The sequence below is a fragment of the Dromiciops gliroides genome, chromosome 6 (genome assembly GCF_019393635.1).
Source record: "Dromiciops gliroides isolate mDroGli1 chromosome 6, mDroGli1.pri, whole genome shotgun sequence".
Classification (NCBI taxonomy): Eukaryota; Metazoa; Chordata; class Mammalia; order Microbiotheria; family Microbiotheriidae; genus Dromiciops; species Dromiciops gliroides.
The window spans coordinates 187,663,739-187,691,226 of record NC_057866.1 but is presented as its reverse complement, the minus strand read 5'-3'; the positions used below and the strand labels follow the sequence as shown (position 1 = coordinate 187,691,226).

At 36.1% G+C, this 27,488-nt stretch overlaps 1 protein-coding gene across 1 annotated transcript in view; it reads left to right on the top strand.

Annotated features, from left to right (window-relative positions):
• DDX60 (DExD/H-box helicase 60) overlaps positions 1-27,488 on the top strand; it is a 139,712-nt gene that overhangs the window by 33,583 nt on the left and 78,641 nt on the right. Inside the window, exons 9-22 of the mRNA XM_043971751.1 lie at positions 646-787; positions 1,357-1,512; positions 3,353-3,458; positions 4,046-4,161; positions 6,531-6,688; positions 8,182-8,434; positions 14,894-15,060; positions 15,654-15,809; positions 16,391-16,540; positions 19,105-19,224; positions 19,950-20,045; positions 23,792-23,907; positions 25,720-25,859; positions 25,961-26,070. Of these exons, the coding sequence (XP_043827686.1) occupies positions 646-787; positions 1,357-1,512; positions 3,353-3,458; positions 4,046-4,161; positions 6,531-6,688; positions 8,182-8,434; positions 14,894-15,060; positions 15,654-15,809; positions 16,391-16,540; positions 19,105-19,224; positions 19,950-20,045; positions 23,792-23,907; positions 25,720-25,859; positions 25,961-26,070 (1,986 nt within the window). The remainder of the gene's footprint in view (positions 1-645; positions 788-1,356; positions 1,513-3,352; positions 3,459-4,045; positions 4,162-6,530; positions 6,689-8,181; positions 8,435-14,893; positions 15,061-15,653; positions 15,810-16,390; positions 16,541-19,104; positions 19,225-19,949; positions 20,046-23,791; positions 23,908-25,719; positions 25,860-25,960; positions 26,071-27,488) is intronic.

Here is a 27,488-nt window from a genome sequence, read left to right as displayed (position 1 = left end):
AGATTTGCAAAGACCTTTATATACCTAATCTCATTTGATTTTCATAGCTTGTAAATTAAAAGCCATAGAGATTATCACCAACCCCATTTCAAAGATGGGAGAACTGAGGTCTAGTTAAGGTTATTCCCTTGATGAAGATCATACAAATAATAAGGGTCAGGATCAAGGTTCAAAATCAGGTCCCTCCTGACTCTAATGCCAGCATTCTCTCTCAGTACACTATGGCAGCTACTATTAAGATACATAAATAGCCTTTATCAAGTTTCTCTTCCTTCTTATGCTTTCTTTTAGCACAGAATTTAGATAATCCTGAGAATCAGTATGATATATTGGAGAAAAACTGGCATCAGAGTTAGGAAGACCTAAATCTAAGATCTATCTCTGATAAAGAATTGGATTTATGCCTCTGTGAAAGTTATTTCACCTCTTAGTATCCCCTGAAACTTTCTAAGAATCTAAGTTTCAGAAAAGGTATTGGTTTACATTAGTAGATGGAGTTTTATCCCTAGAAATTCTGTGTAATTAATGAAATTTCAGGATGAAACAAGAGAGAAGAAAGAAGAGAGAGGGGAGAGAGAGAGAGAGTTCTTTTAATTTACTTTACAAAGAAGCAAAAAAAGTTCACAATTTACTTTCTATTTTCAGAAAAAGTGGTGTGAAGTTTTTGTTCTAAGGAATTTTGATAATTCAGAAACATGGAATGTAGATTTAACTCATCTTTGTGATATAAATGATGACCAATTATGGAAGAATATTGCTTATTACTATGAAACAGAAAGCATCCAAGGTACTACCTTAATATGTTGGGGTTGTTTTTAGCTTTGTCTTTTTGGGATCCAGTATTTACCCATTTATTGAGTCATTTAATGAAAAGTTATTTATATTTATGTATTTTGTTATAGCAAATTCTCAAATATTTCCTCCTCCTTATCTGGTGAGTTGTCACTTATAAGAAAGTTTAAAAAAGATTTTAAAAAAATCATTTCAGTAAAACAATCCAACACATTGATGATGTCTGATAGCTTATGAATATATGCAATATCCTGTACCCATAGATCCTCACTTCTGCAATGAATGAATTGCAGGTACAAGAAATTGAGTCTCAGTTTTTCACCTTTTCCCTGGTCAAGCCTGATCATTAAAAATCCATAGAATTTGCTCTTTCCCCATCTGCCCCTCTTTGTCCTTTCCATTGAATAATTCTTTATATTATTTTCTTGGCTCTGCTTACCTTCTTACTTCTTACTTTTTTAGCCTATACAATCACTTTCTGCTCATTCTCCAAATTCTTCAAATTCAATGTTACTTATAGCACAGATGACATCTCCGTCCTAAAATTTGTTTTTGGTTGTCTAGGTTTACATTTGGACTTGGGAAAAGCCATTGAGGAAGATTATAAAGGCTTGTGGATTGCTGTGTCACATCTGGTAAGAGAGTTTCATGTAGGACCACCATTGCCTCTCCGAGTTACAACCCAACTTTTCCTTCAAAGCCGATATCCACCGATTAAAGGTAATGTGTCCTGAGAGTAATTTTAAACAACAGTCTAATGCTGAAAATATTCTGGAAACACCATTTTAACATATATGAACAGTAAGGCATATTTTAAACCTCCATTGTTAATCTTTTAAATAAATTTTGCTTAATATCATTATTGTGACAAAAGGCTTGAAAACAATTTTCTAAAGCCTATTATGCAATTTATGTTGTACAAACCATAGATTCCTAGGTAGTAAGCTCTATGGGAATGGAGACCATATTTTAAATCTCCCTGTATCTCCCCACAAGCACTCTCCTTTGCACACAGAAGGTGCTTATGCTCCAAGGGCTTAAAGTGTCCTTCCTTCTTCTTCCAATATTGTTACAAATGTCCTTTGCTTATATTTTATGCTTCTTTATCTGAGCACATGTTATAGTTCCCAAATAGAATATAAGTTCCTGGGGGGCAGGAACTGGGTTTTTTCTGTCTTTGTATCTCCAGTGCCTTGAGAATCCTTTGTACTAAGTGCTTAGAAATGCTTATTAAATGAAATCATTACACGGTTGATGTCAAGTGAGGAAATGAATGATTTGTTGAAATTCACAAAGAATATAGTCATATTTTTGGAGGTTTTATCTACTATTTGTTCTTGTACTAATGAAAGAAATAAGTGTGTTACTTTTTCTCATCTCAGAATACCCACTGTTGTAAATGAAATGACAAAGACTATATAGATTCATAGTCCATAAATATTATAGGCAGAGAAAAAATGAAATCAAATTGGGTGTGATGAGAATAAGACAGTCATCCTCAATGTTCTCTGCCCCCTTTCTATGTCCCTTTGGTTTATTTTTTTCTAGAAATATGAATATATGGGAGATTTGATTGTATTTCCTATGGGAGCATATTCATCTTCTTCTATTGCAGATTACGATTATGTAGGAGTAAGAGTGGGTTAGTGACTAGATATTCTGACAAATGCAGTACACATTTTAAAAGTTGCATGAGATTTTTGTTGACAGATTTATAAAAAAGCATTTGCAAAGACACTATGTGGCAGCCTTACAGAGAATCATAAGGACCACTTAGAAACCAAATAGTCCAGCCACCTCATTTTCCAAATCAAGAAGCAGAAGACTCAGGGGGCTGACTAGTTCAATACTGTTTGGCATTCCCAGCTCTTCACAACCTGCCCCCTTCCTACCATTCCAATCTTCTTACACCTTCCTTTCCCCTTCCCCCAATCTATGAAAAAAATGATAGTGCACAAGACACTCCATTTCCAGACTATGCATTTCCACTGGCTTTCCCTCATAACAGGAATACTCTCTTTCTTCATTTCTGCCTTCTGGCAAGTCCCAGCCAAAATGCCATATTCTACAAGAAGCCTTTTCCCTTAATGCTCTTACTCTCCTTCTACTGATTATCTGTAATGCATCCTGAATGTCTTCTTTGTACATAGTTTTCATGCTGTCTCTCTCATTTGACTGAGATCCTTGAGAATGGGGGACTGTCTTTTGCCTTTCTTTGTATTCCCACTTGATGGCACAGTACTTGACATGTAATAAACATGATAAGGTTGACTGACTAATAAGAGAGTAGCTTAGCTTGGTCTAAATATGAAATCTTCTGACGTTGCAAGTAACTTAACCACTCTCAGCATCGTCTGCTCATTTGTCAAATGGGGATAGTAATAGTTCCTGTCTCATTGGATTGCTGTGAGGATCAAATGAAGTAACACAGGTAAAGAACTTTGCAAACCTTAAAGTGCTAAATAAATTCTGCTTATTATTATATAATAATGTTCTTTCCACCATACCATGTTGAATGTTCCTATGACATTTATTTATTGTTCTTCCTCTTGTCTCCAAGAAGAGTCTCAGGAAAAGATGCTTAATTTGGGCTTTATTCCAGTGACCTCACCAATAGTTAGGAACTTTGCAGGAGACATCCTGGATCAGGTGCCTTTTCTAAACAGGTAAGAGACTGAATGTCACACTCACTAGAGGGGTGTGCCTTTAGTAGACACTCACATAAATATTTCTTAAGTTAATGACTGATTTTCCTGTTTCTGTTAGTGACTTTGAATATCTGTTCACCATGCCTGGAACACTTTCCCTTACCACTCTGAGTACTTGTCTCCCTGGCTTCCTTTAAGTCCAAACTAAAAATCTCACCTTCTACAAGAAACCTTCCTTAACCCTTCTTTTCCTCTATTAATTAGTTCCCATTTATCTTGTATATAGTTTCATTCATATACATTTGTTTATATGTTGTCTCTTCCTTTACATTGTAAGTTCCTTGAGGGCAAGGACTGTCTTTGTCTCTTTTTGTATCCCCAGAGCTTAGCATAGTGCCTGGCACATACCAGGCATTTAATAAATATTTATTGAATTGATTTGGCTAAGAATGAATCAAGATAAGATTATTATTAGGTGAAAATGCTTGCAGCCTCCTTGCTAACAGATATGTGTATGTTCACTGTACTAAAATACTACAGTGCTTCAGAGATCATGGCCTTTTGGGGGCATATCATTAACATTATATGCATTTTATATCTCCTAGTGATGACCCAGCTGTTACTTCCCTGGTCAAGTATAAGGAATTTCACGAACTTGTTCACTGGCATTCTCATAAGCCTCTTAGTGACCATTATGAGAGGACGAAGTCTTTTACATATGGTGAGCTATGTGCCTTTATTGAAATAAACTGAACCGATTTGTCTTTGGTGTGGCATGGATACGAATGGCCTATTTCAAGCCTAATACACTTGTGATTCTGAAGGTGAATGATATGCTTTATGTTAAACTGGGCCCTGCCCTCAAGTTTTTGCTTTTGAGGTACCGCATATGGTACATTGGAAAAAAGAATCCTGCCATCTTGAGTCAAGGAAATCAGAGGATTTGCCTCCTGACCCTGCTACTTCCTGCTTATGTGACTTGGGTCTCAGCTTCTTCATTTGTAAAGAGAGGTTGGACTAGATGGCTTCTAAGGTGTACTCTGTCTCTAAAATTTATGATCTTATGATTCTATGATCCCTCTCCAAAGCACCTTCCATACAGCTGCCAAAATGATCTTCCTATAGTGCACGTCTGACCATGCCAATCCCCTACTCAAAAAATTCCAGAGGCTCCTGATTGTTTCTAAAAGCAAACACAAACCCCTTTCTTTGGAATTTAAAGCTCTCATGATTTGGACTCAATGTATCTTTCCAGTCTTTAACAAATACTGCTCCCTCTCATACAGTCTACTATCCAGTCAAACTGGGTTTCTCATTATTTCTCATGCACAACACTCCATTTTTTGTTACCTGAATTTACAGTGGCTGTTTCCGTGCTTAGTATGTTCTCCATCCTCACCTTTGTCTTTTGAAGTCCCTGGTTTCCTTCAAGATTCAACTCAAGATACATCTTTTATAAGAGACCTTCCTGCTCACCTTCTGCCCTATTTTTATTTCCAACCCAAGCTGCTAGTACAGTGCCTTATCAAATCTATTGTTATCTATTTTGCATTTACATATATATAGATCTGTACACACATACATATATGTACACATTCATATATGCACACACATATATGTATGTATATATACATATACATGCACACATACATACACATTTATACATATTTTTCCCCTTGTGCAATGTAAGCTCCTTTAGTACATGTACCACCTGATTTTTGTCTTATATCCCCAGTGCCTGACATAATCCCTGACATACAGTAGGTACTTAATACATGATTGTGGGAAATATGTGGACTAAAAAATTAACTTTCTTTGAATTGCATGCCCTTAGAGGCAGATGTCATTACTCTGAATACAGATATAATGGGAAATGAGACCCTGGAGATTATCTTATCCAGTTCCCTCATATTTATAGATGAAGAAATTGAGGTCCAAAGAAAGGAAATAATTCTCCTAGTGTAAAGCCAGTAAGTGGTAAACTTGAGGTTAAAACCCAGATCCTGGACTCAAAAGCCAGGGTAATTTTCAGTGGATAACACTGATTTGTTGAATATTGGTAGAAAGATATTTATTTTTTGCATAAAATATCTGTGATCCAGAAATTTCTTTTTATATCCAGACATGTTAGAGACAATCACAGTTAGATGACATATTTGATATGGGCTAATAGCATTATAATAGAAAACACACTAAATTTGACTTTGGAGATTCTAGGTTAGAATTCAGGTCTCCCCAGTGGGCTCAGTTTCTTTCCTATGCAACATGATGGTGTGGGAGAAATTAATATTCAAGGTACTTTCCTGACATGGGATCTATGAAATCAGCCCTCAAAGCCTAATTAAAACATTGCAGTCTATTAATCACTCCCCATCTAGCAAACCTATCACTTTTCAGTGTAATTGGCTTATTCAATTGATTCTATTGTTATTAGAGGGAAGTGGGGGTGATACAGTGGAAAGAGTCAGTGAAAAACTCTAGAATCAGTGGTTCATATAGCTCTCCCCCATTATGATATTTATTCTCTGGTATACCTTGGGGGAAGTTGTTTAAACTTTAAGGATCTCAGTTCCTCATCTGTCAAATGAGAGGATTGGGTTAGATGACCTCTGAGGTCCTTTTTAGGTCTAGAGTTATAATCCCAAGTCTTGGTAGTTCATGTAGGGGTGGAATGGAGAGAAGCAATGAAATTTTATTTATATCATTGCCTCTCCTTGTAAGATCATTAGTCTAGAAGTATATGGGACCTCAGAAGCCACTGCACCTTCCCATTTCATTTTAGAGGTGATGAAACTGAATCCAAGGGAGGTTAAATAGCATGAAATCAAGCTGGTAGTAAGCTAGCTTTATTAGCTGGCATTGACCTGAACCTAAAATAGCCTCATTAATTGAGAAAATTTGGAAATTATGTTTGCCAATTTATAATTGGTTCATAGATTACTATTTGAAAAATGAAAGCCCCATTGTGTGTGTGTGTGTGTGTGTGTGTGTGTGCGTGTGTAGGAGAGGGAAGGTGGGCTGGAGAAAGATTCTTGTTAAAATACAAGTAAGTAAATTACAACATAATGAATTTTGTCTTTTTTTTTAAAGGAAAATGCCCATATGTTCTCAGAAAAATACAAAAGTTACAGGCTTTTCAGCAGCATTTTGGAAACGCTTTAGAGGGCACTACTTCCAAAACCATTGTAACTCAATCGGTCAGGCCAAAGAAAGATTTTGTTGCAGCAAAGAAGAACAAGAAATCACATGTATGAAACATGAAGTCATTTCATTTAATGTTTATCAATATAATACATTTTATGTATTTTTCCCTTTTACCCTTGTCCAATGTTCATATACTCTTTCTTTTTTGTTTGTTTTTCCTGTCTACAATTTTCTTTCTTACGTAGGACTACAATTACCTTTTTGATGCTTTACTTCTTTGAAAGTCTAGCCTAGCATTCTAGGATAAATTTAACACATTGAAAATTTGGGTATTGAGAAATTAAGGGACTGGATTAAAAAATGTAACTTTAACGCTAAAGAAATTGTTGTTAGTTTTTCTTATGTTATTTCCGTCTAGAATTGGGGTGGGTGGGAACTTTCTCCAGAAAATGAAGATTTCAAACTGTTTATAACTTTGATAAGGCTTAAAGAATTGCTTGAGGATTGGAGAGGTCAATTGTTTGCCCAGTGACACATAGTATTAGAGGCAGAGTGTAACCGTATCTCTCTGACTCTAGCTCTACCTCTCTATATACTATATAGCATGATACTGTCTATATTAGGGAAAGAATATCTCATCATGAAATAGGACAAATGTGCCTAAGAACATTGTTTGGAGGGACAGATAGATTACACTTACCAAAATTGATATTTACAAGCTGCCTAAACAGTTTAGGATTCCTAACAGACACTGCCAATTTTTCTACCACTTCACCAATGCCACTGCTGAATTAGAAGTACACATGGGCATCAGTGTCATTTTTAGCCTTTGTTTCATGGATTATGTACAGTAAATGAATTAATCATTGGAGCCCAAGCAATTGGTGAAGATGTTAAATTAGTTGATTGATTAAGAGATAGTTGCATTGATATGAGGTCCAGTAAAAGCTAGATTGTTAAGATGTGTACTGGACTTGCTCATCCTTGATTTGTGATAATGGTGGTTATAAGCCTTGGAGTAGGAGAAGAGAAGACAGGTGCTAGGAAATGCTCAGGAATGGGGAATACTAAGGTAAGAATAGTAAAAAAAAAGACAACTGTGCAGTTGAAAGATGACCATGGAATCCAGGCTGAGCTAGGAGACCAATGATATAATTGATAATGGCCTTCTTTCTCATTGTATGGATGAGGAAACTAAGGCAAACAGAAGTGAAGTGACTTGCCTAGGGTCACACAGCTAGGAAGTGCCTGAAGCCAAATTTGAATTCAGGTTTTTCTGACCCCATGCCTGGCACTCTATCCACTGTGCTACCTAGCTGCCTTTAGAATTCCTAGTTTCCTTCAAGTCAGATGAAGCTCCACTTTCTAGAAGAGGCCTTTCCTGATTCCCCCAGATGCTAGTTTCTTCCACTTTAAGATTATCTTGTACTTATTTTGTATATAATTTATATTTTATTTCCCCAATGGAATAAATGCTCATTGAGGGCAAGGACCATTTATTTTTTTCCCCTTTGTATCCCTAGTGACTAGCATTGAGTGCGGTACATAATAGACTGTTAAATAATTCTTATTCATTGATTGATTGGTTTATTTATAGGAGAGTAAAGCTGACATCATTATCAAAGAGAACCACAATCGACTTCTTGCCAAAGAGGAGCAGAAAGAAAGTGAACGATGGAATACACTCTCATCTTCTATTGAAGGGGAAATGAAAGAGAATTTTCATTCTGGGATAATAAAACTGGAAGATTTTCTGAAGTCTTGTAAAAGCAACTCTGTGAAATTTAGTGTAGAAATGATAGGGCTGAATGCCTGCTTAAATGCATGGAGAGAACACTGCCAAGGTGAAGGTATGTAACTTCACATTTTATAATGTTATATGTTGGTAGACAGTAAGTACCTGTGAGACCATGACAAGTTTTCGAACATGAATGAAAAACAACAATCAGCCACTGATTGTTATGGAATCACAATATTTCAATGTTGGAAGATGCATCAGAGGACTTTTAGTTCAACCTACAGTTGGACTAAAAATATTAGCTCTAAATTAGCATTTCTCACATTTTTTGTTCTTAGGATCCCTTTAGACTCTTAAATATTCTTCGGGACCTCAAAAAACTTTTGTTCATGTGGGTTCTATCTATTGGTATTTGCCACAGTAGAAATTAAAACTGATACATTTAAGATATTGATTAATAATAACAATAATATGCAGACATAACATTTTTAATGAAAATAATTATATTTCCCAAAATAAAACAAATTGGTGAGAAGAGCGGAATGGTTTTACATGTATATATTTTGTCAAATCTTGTTAATGCTTAGCTTAGTAAAATTTATCTGGATTCCCGTACCTATTTCTCCAATCAGGTTTTTTTTTTTTTTGCTTGAAGAACTTTAAGAAAATCTGGCCTCACAGAGATGTTCAGTTGGAAAAGGGTAGAGGATTGTAATAAACAAACAATGTGTTGGTACTGTTATGAATGTGATTTTGACCTCGTGGACTTATCAAAAGGATCTTGGGAACCTCAGTGGATCCAGGGACCACACTTTTCTCTACAACATGTTCATTAAACAGTCATCTGTTTTTTCTTGTAGATTTCCAAGGGAAGGAGATCTCTTACCTCCCATCAGCATCAGTCCATTCTAATGTTTGGAAAGACAGATATCATTGTTAGAAATTTCTCCTTATGTTACATCATCTGTAGTGACCTCTTTGCAACTTCCACACATTTTTGAAAGTTCTGCCCTCTAAGAACAAGCAGAGGCAGCCTGATCTTGCTTTCACATGGTAGCCCTTTACTTATTTGAAGATAGTTCTTCTGGGGGCAGCTATGATTGATTTAGCTCTTCTCAGTGATACAATAATCCAAGATAATTCCAAAAGACTTGTGATGAAAAATGTTATCTATATCTAGAGAAAGAATGCATGGAATCTAAATGCAGATTGAAGCATACTATTTTCACTTTATAGTGATGGTTGCACTCATCAAATTGCTTATCATCTATGGCAGGGGTGGTGGAGGGGGCAGTTGAGAGAGGGAGGGAGAAAATTTGGAACTCAAAATTTTATAAAAAATAAATGCTAAAAATTGTATATACATGTAATTGAAAAAAATAAAAATACTATTTAAAAGAAAAACAGATAAGGGAATGGAGGTTCAGGAGAGTTAAATAATAATAGGTCTAATGTTGATCAGCATATATAAGCAGCTGAAGTGTAATTGAGCCAAGGTCTCTGTTTTTCAAAGCTAGCATGTTTTTGACTGGAGCAAAACAGCTAACAACTCTGCTTTAATCTTAAACAAACTTAATTAGAACAACTAGGAGAAAAATTGAGATTATATATAAAATGTGTTGCCATAGAAAAAGAGTTGAGCTTTATTGTGATCATATCTGAATTAGAACCATGATTCTGCCCTTTATTATCTGTGTGATCTTGGGTAAGTTATTTAACCTCTCTAGGCCTTAGGTTCCCCATCTGTAAAATGGGAGAGGAGAAAGGTGAATGTGTGTGGGGGTTAAACTAGTTGACCTCTAAAGTATCTTATAGTTCCAGCTCTATAATCCTAATGTTCTATGTATAGTCTTTCACTTAATTTTATGGTTTAAGAGTTTCTACCCAATGCCTACTCTCCAAAGCCACTGTGAAGTAGCAATTTAACTTTTAAATTCAGGATTTCCCTCACCATATATTCTGATCCCTACTCCTCTTCTTATCCCACAAAATGGTCCTGAAATGTGCTGCTATTTCATTGGTTCAAGATGAAATACATTTTTCCCCCATAGGTAGAATCATGACTAGGTTTATAGGAAATTGATGCTTTCTAAACTTTATGGGTCTCTTATCACTGTATGGCAATTTATTTCCCTCTGATTAACTCCATAGAAGCTATTTCAAGCCATCTTTACCCCTTCTCAAGTCACTAATCCCTGTCACCTCCTACCCCTCTTAGAAGATCAACTTATCTCATATTTCAAAGACAATATTGAGGCTATTGGTTACAGACTTTCCTAGTTATAATCCTTAATACATTAATGCTTCTGTGTCCTCCCCATCCTCTTTCCTTCCCTTCAGTCTCAGAGGATTAGATGGTCCTCCTCATTACCAGGAAAAAATGTTATATCCATATCCTTGATTCTTTCCCTTCCCATCTCTTTTAGGATTAATTAACATGTTCCCTATTACTTCATCCCACTTCTTCCTGACCTTTAGGAAATATGAGAGTCATGTAAGAGGTTAGTTGGAGAAAAATGGAGATGGATAGAAACATTTGATTTTGACATTGTGCAGGAATGTTTAGACATACCCATAAAAAAAAGATGCCTCTGCCTAAATAGTTTTAATCTCCCTACCTCTAGGCTGTCCCAATTATGCTGCTTTGACACTTTGAGAACTACTTTTCAACTTTATTTGCTACTATTCCCCAATATAGTCGCTTTTTCCTAACCATGTTAGTCTCCTTTTTTTCCAGAATATGTCCTGTTCATATTCATCTCCAAGTTCTTTTCGCATGATCCCTAGATTATGTTCCTGATTCCCCTCTACTTAATGAAATCCCAATATCAAAGGTTCATCTTATATCTTATCCCCTTCCTTGCCCTCTATTTTTTCTCCATAAGGTCTACAACTGCTGCAGAACAAATTATTTTCTGAGTAATCTAGCATTATTTTTTATATCCTGAATTTTTCATTCATCAGTAGAATGTCATCTCCTTGAGACCAGTGTCTTATAGAGATTAATCCCTTAATAAATGTTCATTAGATTGTATTGAACACATAACTTTCTATAATTAATCCAGACTTGTGATTTCATTAGTCAATTCTATTAAATTCATGTATCACAATTCCAGCCATTCTCCAATTGATGGGCATACATCTACTTTGCATACCAATCCTTGCTACCACAAAAATGCTGCCATAAATATTTTGGTATATATAAGACCCTTTTATCAATAATTCCACTGGGGTAAATGCTTAGCAGTGAGATATCCAGGTGAAATGGTATGGGTAGGCTTAGAATAATTCCAAACTGGGGCAGCCAGGTGGTGCAGTGGATAAAGCACCAGCCCTGGATTCTGGAGGACCTGATCTCAAATCCAACCTCAAACACTCAACACTTACTAGCTGTGTGACCCTGGGCAAGTCACTTAACCCTCATTGCCCCACAAAAAAAATAATAACAATAAAAGAATAATTCGAAATTGCTTTCCAGAATGGTTGGACCAATTTGTATCTCCACCAGCATTGTATTAGTGTGTTTTTCTTTTTATAATCCCCCCCAAATTTCATATCAGGTCAGTCAACAAGCATTTATTAAGCACTTTTTATGTGCCAGGAACTGTTCTAAGTGCTGGGAATGCAAAGATCAAAACATGTTCCTTGACCTCAAGGCACTCACATTCTAGTTGTAGAAACAACATTCAAAGAAGTAGGCTATCTCAGAGGATGGGCATTAGCAGTTGCAGAAGAGAGGGTGGGAATCAGGGAAGATCTTCTTGAAGAAGTTTGGATTTGAAATATCTTCTTGAAAGAGTTCAAGGAGGTCAAGAGGTACAACTGAGGAAGGAGAGCATTCCAGCCATAGAGAGGCAGTCAGTATAAAAGCAGAGTTTTAAAAGACTTTTAAAGCCAAACAGAGGATTTTATATTTGATCCTGTAGGAAATAGGAAGCCAATGAAATTTATTGAGGAGGGGTGTGACATGGTCAGAGTTGTTCTTTAGAAAGATTACTGTGGCAGCTGAGTGGAGGGTGGATTGGAGTAGAGAGAGATAAAGAAGGGTGATTAGCCAGAAAGTTATTGCAATAGTTCAGGAATGAAATAATGAAGGCCTACAGCAGGGTTGAAGCTGTGTGAGAATAGGATATATACTGTAACGGTAGCTATGTCAAGGGTTGACAAGTTGGATATGGGTGGTGGTGGTGGGAGGGGAGTGAATGTAAGTGGGTAGTTGAGGAAGACAACTTGGATGACACATTGTGAGTCTAGGTGATTAGTATGATTGCTCTTCCATAATATTTCTTTTTTCAAAATATTAAAAAATATTTTATTTCTGCCATATTTCATGACACAGTAGATTTGTAAATAAAAATAATTTATCTTTGAAGTATGGAAGGTAACATAATGTAGTGGATAGAGAGTTAGTTTTGGAATCAGAAAGACGTGGGTTTAAGTTCCATCTCTGACATATACTGACATATGGCTGTGTGTTCCTAGAAGTCACATAACCTCTCTCTCTTTTTTTTGGGGGGGGGGCAATGAGGGTTAAGTGACTTTCCCAGGGTCACACAGCTAGTAAGTGTCAACTGTCTGAGGCCGGGTTTGAAAGCAGGTCCTCCTGAATCCAGGGCTGGTGCTTTTATCCACTGTACCATCTAGCTGCCCCCAACACATAACCTATTAATGCCCCTGGGATAACTCTAAAATTCTCAGTTACAAAGCAGATGATTTGCATTAGTAAAAGAAGCTACTCAGTGGAGTTAGTGAAATCACAGGTCCAGTCAACACATGTAACATATGTAGAGAAAACTATACTGTTTGACTCTTAAAAGTTTTTTTTTCAATCTTAATAGTATTTTATTTTTTCCAGTTACACATAAAGATAGTTTTGTGAGTTCCAAATTTTTCTCCTTCCCTCCCTCCTCCCCAAGACAGCAAGCAATCTGATATAGGTTATATGTGTACAATCACATTCAACATATTTCTGAATTAGTCATGTTGTGAAAGAAGAATCAGAAGAAAAGGGAAAAACTTCCAAAAAGAAAAAAAAGTAGAAATAGTATGGTTCAATCTGCATTCAAATTCTATAGTTCTTTTCTCTGGGTGTGGAGAGCATTTTCCATCGTGAGTCCTTTGGAAGTGTCTTGATCATTGTATTGCTAAGAAGAGTTGTCTATCACAGTTGATCATCAAACAATGTTGCTGTTACTTTGTACAGTGTTCTCCTGGTTCTGTTCACTTCACTCAGCCACAATATTTCTTCAATTTTTTTTTTCATTTTTTCATTCTCAACACTAGAGTTCACAAAGATGGAATAACTCTCCCCCCTTTAATCTATCCTGCACATGGCTGATTCAGTGATCCCAGCTCTGATCATATCATCCCACTTGCTCAAAACCTTTAGTAAGGACTTATTAACTGCAGATTAAAGTTATTGAATCCTAATATTCAGGGCCCTCCATGATTTGGTCACCAATATACCTTTCCAAGTCTTATTTTCCCAAACTACTTTTTTTTTTAAATTTTTTTTAGTGAGGCAATTGGGGTTAAGTGACTTGCCCAGGGTCACAAAGCTAGTAATTGTTAAGTGTCTGAGGCTGGATTTGAACTCAGGTCCTCCTGACTCCAGGGCTGGTACTCTATCCACTGCGCCATCTAGCTGCCCCCCAAACTACTTTTTATATACCCTACATGCTAGCTAACTTGGATGATTTGCCTCCTCCCAAACATCTTTGTGATCACTTATTTCCATACCTTTATATACTATATGCTTTCTAACTGGAATGCTGCTTCACTGCCACCTCAAACAGGAGATCAATCAATCATCAAGGGATTATTAAATTCCTATTATTAGGATTAATGTTATTATGTGTATATATATGTGTGTATATATATCTATCTATATGTATATGGATATGATATATAGATATATAGATATAACCTATATCAGGTTACCTGCTGTCTAGGGGAGGGGGGGAGGGAGGGGAGGGAGGGAGAAAAATCTGAAATTGTAAATCATGTATAAACAAAAGTTGAGAACTATCTTTACATGTAATGGAAAAAATAAAATACCTCATACATTAAAAAAAAATTCCTATTATTTTCCTGGTACTGGAGATACAAACAATGAATGAATGAAGTAATCCTTATTCATTAGTAGCTTACATTCTAATCGTTCAATGACCATACAGTTTTCTAAGTTTACATCAGATTAAATTTCCCTCCTGAAGCCTTGCCTCATTCCCCCCCCACCCTTTCTCCACTGATCATTCTCTGATTTGTATTCCCAGGGGATGCTGTACCTCTTTAATAGTACTTTCACATTTACTGTACATTACAATTATTTCTATGTAGGTCTGATTTCCCTTATTTTGCCCTACTAATCAGTAAACTCCATGAGGGTAGAAATTGTACCTTTAAAAAAATATCCCCCAAACCCCAACAGTACTTTGTGTAACATAGGGTCTCAATTATACAGATTATGGAGAATTGATTACAGAGAACAGATTCTTTAGATAATCAAGTTTGCTATTGCTGAAGGTTTTTTAAATACTTTAAAATTATCATTATTTTTACTTTTACCTAGGGAAAGTAACAAAAGATTTCAGTATTGCTATTCACATGATGAAAAGAATTCATTCCATAATGGAAAAATACCAGGAATTTTTGCAGAAGCCAGATAAAAAGAAGATATCCAAGTGTCTTAAATATTTAGGATTTGATAATTTGGCCAAAACTGTGGATCTTACACAGGTAATGTTTGAATAATATATTTTTTCTTTCAATAATCTTAATTTTTCCCTACACTTTTTTTTATTTTTAATTTTTTTCCCAACACTTTTAATGACCTCCGTAATTAGTAGAAATAAACATGGCTTCAGGTAAACAAGCTTTTTGTGGGAGGGAGGTGGGGGACAAAATATTTTTCTTTGGTTCCATTCCACACATTATACTTTTCCAAGCATTATTATCAACCCAGCCACCTAAACAAGAATGAATATAAAGTTGGAAAGTCTTTGCCAGTTCTATTATGTGAAAAAAAGTATAGCTTTGATTCTAGTGACATGTCTAGGGTATAGAATGTTATATTTACACCATCCCTCCAGTTGCCATTGACTGTCAGTATGGGAATTGTATTTCTCTTTATTGCAATTAGTTTCCTCATTCCTAGACTGATGCCAGAGGTGGCAAAATACTTCCTAGACAAACTATATACCATTTGAGAGCTTGATGAAACTGTTTTGCCCATAATAGGAATTTACTGCTTATTTGTTGAATGAATGAATGAATGTATGGTGCCATGTAAATATTTTTAGCCCCAAATAGGATATTAATCAATTATACAGGTTATGGAAGATGATCAAAAGAGCAAAAAGGTCTGTTATACTGTTGGTATGGGACCAGCTCGCTTTCAACTACAACACATGGGCCATTACTTGTTCCGGGATGAGAGAAAAGATCCAGATCCAAGGGTTCAGGATTTTATTCCAGACACATGGCAGGTAATGATATTCAGCTGAGTGTTCTTAGATTTTTGTAAAGTAACTTGAATAAAATTTTACATTATCATGTGTACATATGGATAATTTACCAAAATATTGTGAAATGATTATATATTATATGAGAACATTTCTTTTTGTGGAAATATGTTTTTGGTACTATTAAAAGAATGGGGTATTTCTATTCATCCCAAGATCATAGATTTAGATCTGGAAGGGACTTCAAGTAAATCAAATTGAATTGAATTCAATAAGTATTATTAAGTGCCTATTTTGTCCTACACCTTAATCCAGGTGCTAGAGATACAAAGGCAAAAAAGAGACATCCTCTTCCCTCAAGTTTTTGTGTTCTATCGGGGGAAAAAAAATTAGAACACAAATAAATAAATAAATGCAAAACCTATGCAAAAGCCCCACTTCCAGTTCAGGGTTCAGTGAATTCTACCAAATGGATTGAAGTGTTAGCATGGGTTTGAATACTTCCAATGGCATTACACTGATTTAGTTGATATTCTTTGTCTAGCATTTTTGTTAACAGTCTGTCTACATTATTCTCCACATGTGTACTACTCCCAAATCTGCAGAGAGAGCTTCTTGATGTTGTAGACAATAATGAGTCAGCTGTGATCGTTGCTCCTACATCATCGGGGAAAACATATGCCTCCTACTACTGCATGGAGAAAGTTCTGAGGGAGAGTGATGATGGGGTGATTGTATACGTGGCCCCTACAAAGGTAGAGTTTAAGTGGATATAACTTTGTTGATTTAGATCCTCTTGTTTTTTTTTTAGTGAGGCAATTAGGGTTAAGTGACTTGCCCAGGGTCACACAGCTAGTAAGTGTTAAGTGTCTGAGGTCGGATTTGAACTCAGGTACTCCTGAATCCAGGGCTGGTGCTCTATCCACTGTGCCCCCTAGCTGCCCCGATCCTCTCATTTTTTAAAGAAACGTAGAGTTTTAAAGGGGTGAATTTCATTTCATTAAAAAAAATCTTTTCAGCTTTAGAGGGTGAGATAGTATAGTGGAATGGATTGAGGGCCTGGGTTTTGAGTCAGAAAGATGTGGCTTTAAATCCTGCCTCAGTAACCAAGTTCATGGCCCTGGGCAAGTCACTTATCCTCTCTTAGATTATTTCCTAAATTACAATTAAACTGTACTATGTTGGTAGAGGACCTTCCCAAACTTAGAAGTGGCCCCATTGAGGCAATCACACATTTCTCACATATTTATGTTTTTACTTGTTTTTATTAAGTTCTTTCAGTGGTGTCTGACTTTTCATGACCCATTTGGGGTTTTCTTGGCAAAGAGTGATTTGCCATTTTCTTTCTCTAGCTCATTTGACAGATGAGGAAACTGAAGCAAACAGAGTTGTGACTTGCCCAAGGTTACACAGCCAGTAAATTTCTGAAGCCAGATTTGAATTTAGGAAGATGAGTTTTCTTGACATCAGGCCTGGTTCTCTACCCACTGCACCATGTAGTTATCCTATGTATTTAGAGGATACAATAGAACTTAAAGGGACTAAAGAAATTATCTAATTCAACTCCTTCATATTACAAGGGAGAAAATAGAGGCCCAGAGAGAAAAAAAACTGGCCTGGTGAAGGTCATTAGTTAGTACCTGTTAGTGGCAAAGTTAGAATGGGACCCAGGCCCTGACTCCTAGTCCATTAAGAGCTTTTTCTTTTTCTTTTTGCCCACCTGCTTCTTTAATTTAAATCAAATTTTATTTTTATATAATTGCCAATGCATTTTTCTCTCCCTTCAACCTATTCCCACCCTTTTGAAAAACAACCAAAAATGCTTATAACAAATACACATAGTCAAGCAAAAAACCATAGTAGCCATGAGAAACCATGTTATCCACCCTCCAGAAAGAGAGATTATTCACTTGATGTATAGAGTGAGGTATACACTTCGGACATAGACCCTGTAAAAATTTGTTTTCCTTCACTATGTATTGTAATGATTGGAATGACATCACCTGCTGGAGAGTTACTGTAGGAAAGCTCCACCATGAGGAGAAGGTGTCTGAGGGCAAGCCATGTGGTCAGGTCCTTGGCATCAGGAAGTGACGTTTGCTTGTGGGTGCTATCTATCAAAGCTGCCAGCCAATTAGCTTGGAGCTGTGTGCATGTGTGTGTGTGTGTGTGGGAGGGGGGGAGTTCCCAGCTTCACAGGAGGTGTCGGGTCCCTGACCTTGCCATGGCAGGTCAGATGCTGGGGTCTTTTAGAAATAGTTTGATTTTTACCTTTCTCTCTGATCATTAGATCATAATGCTCTTTAATAAATGCTTAAATACTCTTGCTAAAGCTTATAATTTATTGGTGACCACTCAGATATTTTAGACAGACTAGCTGGAATTTTAGCCCTTACAGTATATCTATCCCAAAGATTTTTTTTTTTCTTTCTCAGTGAAGACCAAGGAAGTAGAAGGGAGAGAAAATAGAATTTTGCTAATTGAAGACAATTAAAAAGAAGAAAGGAGAGAAATTTTTCCTGTACATCTATTCATGAGCATTTAGAAGGGAATTACATATAAAGAAAGCTATTTCTTATACTAGTTCTTTCTCCTCTTAGCATAGGCTAAGCTTTAGCAAGTGGACTTAGGAAGTAGCTAGTTGGTACAGGGGACAGAGTGCTAGACATGAGAAACAAGAAGAGCCACCTTCAAATCCTGGCTCTGATGTTTTCTATGTGACTGTGAGCAAGTCACTTAACCTTACTTTCCTTATATGTGAATCAGAGATAGTAGTACAACCTAACTCCCAGGGTTCTTATGAGGATTGCATATGCAAAGTGCTCTGCAAACCTTTGCATATGCAAAGTTCTCTGTAGTATATTTACACTAACAGATTTGAGGTTCTCAGTGGCAGTCACTTAAAAAAAAATAAATCTCATGTAAAAAAAATCACCTAAGTTCTTTGAGTTAGTGACAGTTGAGCATACTTTTCAAATGCACTTTTTATTCTCTTTTATGTTTTCCCTTAGAGGCAGCATGGAATAGTGGATAAAGAGGCTATCTTGGAACAAGAATAACCTTGAGTTCAAGTACCACCTTTGTCATAGACTGACTCTATGACCCTATTCTAGGACTTTCCCTTTTTAATGACCCAGATGACTCTTTAAGGTTGAAAGTGAAGAGTAATTGGTGATCTTATTTGCTAGAAGTTTCCTTACTAGGGAGTTCTTTATATAAGTGAAATCCCAGGTCTGATGCCCCTCTCCCACAATAAAAGTTTTTTCCATTGTTAATCTGTTGTGATTTTGCTAATGGACCCCTTTTCTGCATTAACTAGGCCCTTGTTAACCAAGTGTCAACCACTGTCCAGAGTCGGTTCACTAAACACCTGCCTGAAGGTCAAGTTCTGTGTGGTGTTTTCACAAGGGATTACCGCCATTATGCATTGAACTGTCAGGTACTCAATCTTACAGAGTGTTTATCATCAAATTGTTATACAACATTCTTAGTAGTCTTTTGACTTTTTAAAGGAAGAATGTGAGATGGAAAAATATATTATTATTAATGAAATATAAAAATGAAATCAGTGAAATGATTAAATTCCACTCAAGCTTACTTAGTAAGTTAAGAACAAGGCTCATGGCTCTACCAGTGTTTTTGAGTCCCAAACTTAAAACAGAAAACCACAGTTCCACCTTGGTTGATAAAGTAGCCAAAGGGATCTATCATTACATTTACAGTAAACACTTGAGCAAACCTTCTAACATCCAATTTAGACTTGTTTCCTCTTGATAATTGTTTTTGAACATACTAAGACAGTAATTAATCTCACAGGGATTTTTAGTAGTTCAATTTTTGATTTGAATTTGTCTTTGATGTTGGATGAATTGCAGTGCTCCTTGCTAGTTCTGTTAATAATGATACAAATCAACAAAAATGAAAATACCTTAGTCACACATTGATTTTTTTCTTTTTATGATTTCTTTCATTTATTGAAGGAATTTAAACAAAAGTATGCCTAAGATGCTTCATGATTTCCATGAAACTAGTCCTAAAAATGAAAACTATTGATTAAATCAATTAATTTAGAAGTTTGCAAACTTTAAAGCACAATTTAAGTGTCAGTTATTATTAACTTATCTGTAGTTTTCAAAAGAGTGAATCACAGACATGTCTTTCTAGGTCCTTATAACAGTGCCAGCCTGTTTTGAAATCCTGTTGCTTTCCCCTAATCGGCAGAAATGGGCAGAAAAGATCAGATATGTTATATTTGATGAGGTAAGTGATTTGCCACTTTTCTGGGTGTGTCTACATCCTGAGATTATTTTAGGGATAAAATTTCCTTGGAATGACATCCTTTTGCTAATGATATAAGTTACTTCCCTTTGATGGGGTTAAAAATGGTTTGCTTGAGGGGCAGCTAGATGGTACAGTGGATAGAGCACTGGCACTGGAGTTAGGAGGACCTAAGTTCAAATCTGGCCTTTGACACTTACTAGCTGAGTGACCCTGGGCAAGTCACTTAAACCCAATTGCCTCACCGAAAATGGTTTGCTTCCTATAACATTCTGTGATATGGTAAATTATCATAATTTATCTCCATTCACCCTTTCAGACTCCAGTGTGCATCAGTATACCCTGAAAAGTTTTGCATGTAAGAAATTCTTCCCTGGGTTCCTTGTGTTATAATGGGAGCAGAATTGTCCCATTATATCTTAAGTTCTTGGAGGGCTTCCCTGCACTTAGATCTGTAGATTATAGAAATAAACTTTTTGTTATTAGTTTCCTCATCAATAGTGATTCTGATTATTTAAATAATAATATCTTCTAATTTATTTTTGCCAGGCTTGTGATATTTGGGGTAGGGATCTCTTGGAGGGGAATTTAACCTACCAAAATGCAGATCAGTACATTCTATAAAACTTAGAAACTGAGAAATGTAAGGTGCATGTGTATGAGTGTCTGTGTATATATCCATGCATATCTGTGCATCTGTGTGTGTATTTTTTAGAATCATATTTTAGTTTTGCCAATTACATGACAATTACCTAGCTGCTGGGGCAGCTAGGTGGCACAGTGGATAGAGCACTGGCCCTGGAGTCAGGAGGACCTGAGTTCAAATCCACCCTCAGACCCTTAACACTTTCTAGCTGTGTGACCCTAGGCAAGTCACTTAACCCCAATTGCCTCACCAAAAATAAATAAATAAATGAATGAATGAATCAATCAATCAATACATAAATGAGTTCCAAATTATCTCCATTCCTCCTTTCCCCACACCTCAAAATGGTAAGCAATTTGATCTAGGTTATATTTGTTCAATTATGCAAAACACATTTCCATATTTATCATGTTGTGAAAGAAAACCCAGACCAGAAACAAAACAATAAAAAAATTAACTGAAAAATAGTGTGCTTTGATCTGCATTCATCCTCCATCAATTCTTTCTTTGGAGGTAAATAGTATTTTTTCATCACGAGTCCTTTGAAGTTGTTTTGGATCATTATAGTGCTGAGAATAGCTAAGTCATTCACAGTTGATCATTATACAATATTGCTGGTACTGTGTACAGTGTTCTTATTGTTCTTCTCCCTTCACTTTGCATCAGTTCATATGTCTGTCCAGGTTTTTCTGAATCTTCCTCCTTGGCATTTCATAAAGCACAATGGTATTCCATTACAATCATATACAACTTGTTTAGCCCTTCCCCAATTGATGGACATCCCCTCAATTTTCAATCCTTTGCCATCAGAGTTACTATAAATATTTTTGTATAAATAGTCTCTTTTCCCTTTTCTTTCATCTCTTTGGGATATAGACCGAGTAGTGGTATTACTGGATGAAAGGGTATATATAGTATGATAATCCATTGTCACAGTTCCAAATTGCTCTGCAGAATGGTTAGATCAGTTTACAACTTTACCAACAATGCATTAATGTCCCAATTTTCCTACATCCCTTCCAACATTTACCATTTTCCTTTTCTGTCATATTAGCTAATCTAATATGTGTGCAGTGGTACCTCAGTTATTTTAATTTGCAGTTCTCTAATCAATAGTGATATAAAATTTTTTCTCCTATTTTTTGCTTTTCTTCACATGTGTGTGTGTGTTTTGTGTTTGTGTGTCTGCATATCTGTGTGGCTGTATATGTCTTTCTGTTTCTCTTCATATATATGTGTCTATGAATTATCTCTGTATGTGTTTGTATGCCTCTGTGTATATCTGTCTATGTGTGCATTGCCCATGTAGGTTAGGTGTGGTCACATAGGTCCATCTAGATGTGGATTGCTGGAAGCCATGAATAAAGTTCTGTAGATTCTTCCACCTGCCCTTCTCAAATGGAGAATTTGATTCCTGCCAGAAAGGTAGTGGGACATTGAGTCCAGAAGCTAGTCACTCTTTTCTCAGAAAAAAGGCTCTAGCCTAGAATTATATTTGCTAACATAAATAGTGTTAGTCTGGGAAAACAATTTCTAACTGTCCTCCTGGTTACTATTTCCTTAATAGGGAAGGACTCCCCCAAATTAGAGATCCAATGGCTTCTCACCAAAATCCCATTACAAAAAGAAAACCCATAGCAAACAGGGAATAAACCAATTCATCTAAATAAAGAATAAAGAGAAATCAGAAAAGGTACGTCAAAGAATAGACAGAGTGAATTGCGTTCTCCTACTTGTAATAAGATTTCTCGGCTCATCCAATAGAGAATCCTAGAATTCTCAAAGAGAAATTCCCTGAAGTCCCTAATGTGGTAAGTTGGTGATATGGACATAAATGAAGTGTCCATTCCTCTACATGTCAACTATTCCCCAGTCTTTCTTCCTTCAGTGACCTCTCTCTGAAGAGAATCAGGAATTGTGTCTTCCCTCACAAAGCTAGAAGCCAAGGGAACAAGAATTCTCTCCTCTTGTAACCTTTCTCTAACTCCATCCTTCATAATGGTATGGAGCACTGAGTCATTAATTTTTATGGGGACTGATGGAGAAGAGTCTTATGTAAATGGATTTTGAGCCCCTGATTATAGAGAATTGCTGGACACAGAGTCAAAGAACCATCTGCCTGACTCTGAAGCCAGCTTTCTGCTGGCCCTTTCCCTATAGAACCCCTGACAGTCCCATAATTATTATGCTTATTATTCAATCATTAGCCACAGGATTTTCCCATGGAATACAGAATGAATTGTTCTCCAGGGTCTTAAAGCCTAAAGATCAAGATATGATCGATAGAACCATACTGAATCTGACTTTTCCCTACTGGGTTGGAAAGAGCAGGCTACATATGATGCAATAGTTCTGTCTTGCCCTGAAACAGTCTGTCTGCCCTGCTTGCTTGGTTCTGGGGGAATAAATAAATAAATTGGGATTTGATTAATTGAGTTCCTCTTGAAAATTGTCCTAATAATCTGGAACTTTTTGTTATAGTTTGACCTCACAAATTATGTGACATTGAATTCCTCCCACAGTTTTCTATACATTGTTTCCTTTTTTAAAAACCATTATCATTTTTGCTTATAAGAATTTATTTAAAAAAAAAACCCAAAACAAGGTCATTTTATTATCCAGAAACATTGGAAAAAAGCACCAGGTTGGAAATTCTTTGGGAACAAAGACCTATTCTTATCTTTGTGCTCAATACCATACTTTGCTTATATTCTTAGCAATACTTGTCAATTAAATCAAGTTAGAGGTAGATAAAATAGATTGTGTTTGAACAGATCGGAGGCAAGAGGAATGTTGACATATTATCAGATTAATTTAAATAATTCATCTTTATTTTTTAAACCAACTGATGAGAGTTCCTTATGAAACTACCTTACTTTGTTACATTTTGGCAGAATTACCTGGACTAGCATAATTAATCTTCCAAAGAGCTCTTCACTCTTTGCTATGGATTTCTGGTTATAAAGAAAATTAAAAAAAATTGTTACTTCCATTTCTTCTCTTATAGTTCATTTTCCTTTTTTAATTTTTATACCTTATTTCCATTTTACTCCCTTGACTGAACTATTTTTCACTTCAACAGGTTCATTGTCTTGGGGGACAAATTGGTGCAGAAATTTGGGAACATCTGTTGGTTATGATCCGATGTCCCTTCTTAGCTCTTTCAGCAACAATCAGCAACCCTGAGCATCTCACTGAGTAGGTACCAGACTTTCACTTAGAAAATCATTCTTCTTGAAAGAGCAACTGTTTTTGCTTTGAATGATTGTAATTTCCCCAATCTATATGAGTTCTATAATTTCCAGCAGTTATTTCTATTGATTTCCAGCAAACAGTATAACTTTTCTCTGAATTTTTCAGAGAATATAGTCCCCTTAGACATTTCCTGAGAATATATTCCCTAATAAACTCACAGAATTATAGAATTTCAGAGTTCGAGGCTCATAGGTCATCCATTTCAATCAACTTCACCACTCCCAGGTAAAAATATAAAGAAAAACAAAACCTTATAAATAATGTATATAATCAAGCAAAACAAATTCTAACATTGCTTGTATCTCACTTATACTGATATATATATATGTGTGTGTGTGTGTATATGTATATATATGCCTATATAGCTATATCTAATTTGCCTCTACTTTTATCTCTCTTTCCATATGAACCTCTATATCTATATTTTTATCTACCATTATATTGACACCTATATGTCTAAATCATCTATATTTATAAATATCTCCATGTCCATCAATTCTATCCAGACTCTAGATTTAGATCTCTTTATAGATCTGTCTATCCATCTATATCTTAATCTGAATCTTAATTCAAGGCCATCACATTTCATTACTGTCAGAATCTGGGTACCATGATTCAACATGAATACCTTGGAACCATGATTAGTAATTGTATTGATCAGTTTTTAAGTCTTTCATAGTTGTCTCTTCTTACAATATTGTTGTTACTGTGTAATTCCCCCACCCCAATTCTACTCATTCTACTCACATTGGTTCAAAAGAGTCTTCCAAGCTTTCTCTGAAACTGACCCTTTCATAATTTCTTAGAGAACAGCAGAACATTGAAGAAACACTTAATCTAAATAAAATAGAAACAAAAGTGACTGTCTTTAGACCATCAGGGATGCTCTGTTAAAAAACAGACATGAAAAGTAACACTACTTTTTCCTCCTTTATTATCATTATCACTATCATCATCATTAGTTTAAATGTTTGATATCATCATTGTGGACAGATTCCTGTGTGGAAACTCCCTCCACTTTACACTGGTAATTCATTCATGACTTAGAATCTTGGAGAGTGACCTGAAGAATTTAGAAGATTTGTGTCTGAAATAGGACTTAAAAAAATTAAAATAATTTGATAAAAAATAAGAATATTTGTTATTAGAGACCATTCACCAACTTCTCAAAAAATATGATCAATGTCAAAGTACCTCATAATTTTGCAACAGAAAATTTGGTTTCAAAATTTTGAACCCAGGTTTTCCTGACTCCCAGGCAAAACCTTTATTGTTTTGCAATGACACACACCTGAATAGCTGACAATAACAATATTTACCAATTATATATTACATAAGGCTTACAAAGTCCTTAATAAATTTTATCTCATTTTTCCCTCACCACACCCCTGGGAGATAGGTGCTATTATTATCTTCATTTTATAGATGACAAAACTGAAACCACAGAGGTTAGGTAACTTGCCCAAGGTCAGGCAGAGAGTAACTGTCAAAGGTTGGATGGGAATTCACCTCTTTCTGACTCCCCAAACAATGCTTTATTATTCACTGTACTACCTAGCTGACTTTGCCCCTCTCACAAAACATTATTCTAGTGCTTTTGATGATGATGACAATGACGACAACAATGATGATGAGGACGACTACTACTACATCTGAATTTCAGAAAACAAATAATTTAGCATTTTACTTGTAGGACTAAATGTGTGTTGTGTTTTGGTATTTGGTTAAATAATCTGTCCATTTCCTTTTGTTCAGGTGGCTACAATCTGTAAAAAGATACTGGCAGGAGGAAGAAAAGAGCATAGAAAATTTTCATCCTATCCTGGATGCTCAAGGCTCTGTCAGAGCCTCCCAAAGGCGCTTACCAGTAAAGAAATCCTATAGAGTCAGATTAGGTACTTTTAATCTTGAGTTCTTAATATAGTCTTTTAAAGTTGTCTACATTTCATTCATTGTCTATCCATTGGGTCCCATTTTTAATTCTTTTTTCTTTTAGTGATTTATGAAGAGAGATATAATGATTTAGAGAAATATGTGTGTTCACTACAAGATGGTGACATTGCCTTTGACCACTATCATCCATGTGCCTCTATGACAACAGATCATGTAAGTTTAAATGAATTATTATTGAGAAACAATATGGTGTTGTGGATTTGAGGCCTGGAAGTAGTATCAAAAAGACCAGGTTTCACATCTCACCTCATCCACTTTGTAAAGAATTGTTATTTGAGGTTTTTATGCCTTAGCACACACTGGCCTGGGGCTCTGCAAACCACTCCAGTGCTCCACCCACTGGTTGTAGCCATTGCCATGGCGTTGGCATCTTACATCATCACCACTCGCCTACGCTTACATGGGCCTGGCAAAATTATAATGATTGGAAGCCTAGTGAGGGCAGTCATGTGACTGTCAGAGTGGCCATCCCATTGGCTGGGGATGGTGTGGGGTTTTTCTGGGATTGGGGGAGGAGAATTGGGCATTCTAGCTGGACGCTGGAAGGACAGGAGGTTTGGTGCATATTCTCAGCTGATTCCTGGGCGGTGGTATCTTTTGAGGTTGTATAATTTCCCTTTCCCCATTTTATTTTCCTTTCCCTTGATCCTACTGATCCTGTTTTTTTTTTTTAATTCATTCCTGTTAAAATAAATTCTGCTCTGTTTTGAGGGAGGCTGCCGGTCTCCTTCCTTGCCCCAATATTGCGGCGAGCCGCTTAGCTAACACACCCCAATTAAAAATTGGTCCCCACAACTTACTAGTTGTGCAAAGCAGGGTACACCTGTAAAATGTGGTTAATAATACCTGTAGCACTTCCCTAACAGGGTGGTTGTAAGGTTCACATAATGTAAGATATGCCCAGATGAGTTAATATAAATGCTACTGACTCCTAGTGTTACCAAAAATATATCCATTCACCTGTATGTTCTTACTTTTTTCAGATATATGCATTTTTTACATTGTTCAGATCTAATGTTGTAAATGGGTTGGAGTAGAGGGCTACTACAGTGGTTTTTTTTTTTTTAAAGCTCAAAAATCTCTGATAGTATGTAAAGCATTTAAAAAAACTTACAGTACCATTATTATTAGAATTACTGAATATTACAAAATTTGTATTTAAAATAGGCTTCACCACAAGGCTGAAATTTTTAAAAAGTGAGGTCTCCATGAGTGATATAAGAACAGTCTAAAACTGTTTTCCTCTCCCTAGTATAACCACTGTCTATTGTAATTACAATTGTCTGCCAAAAAAAAAAAATCATGTTACAACTGTCTCCCTCCTGTCCGCTAACACTTGCTTTCTATGTACTACACCTTGCCATGGTCCTCCCTTCTTTCCATCTAACCTCAATTTTATTAGGGTGGTCCTGAATTCAAATGAAAAAGCTCCTGATTGCTGAAATAGAGTAAGCAAAGTCAGTACTAGCTTGCTCTCTCTAGTTCTCACTAGGATGACAAATGATCCTGCCTTATAGTGGAAGAATGATGAAGAGGGAATGTTTTTGAGCATGCTCAGTGACTTGTGGGAT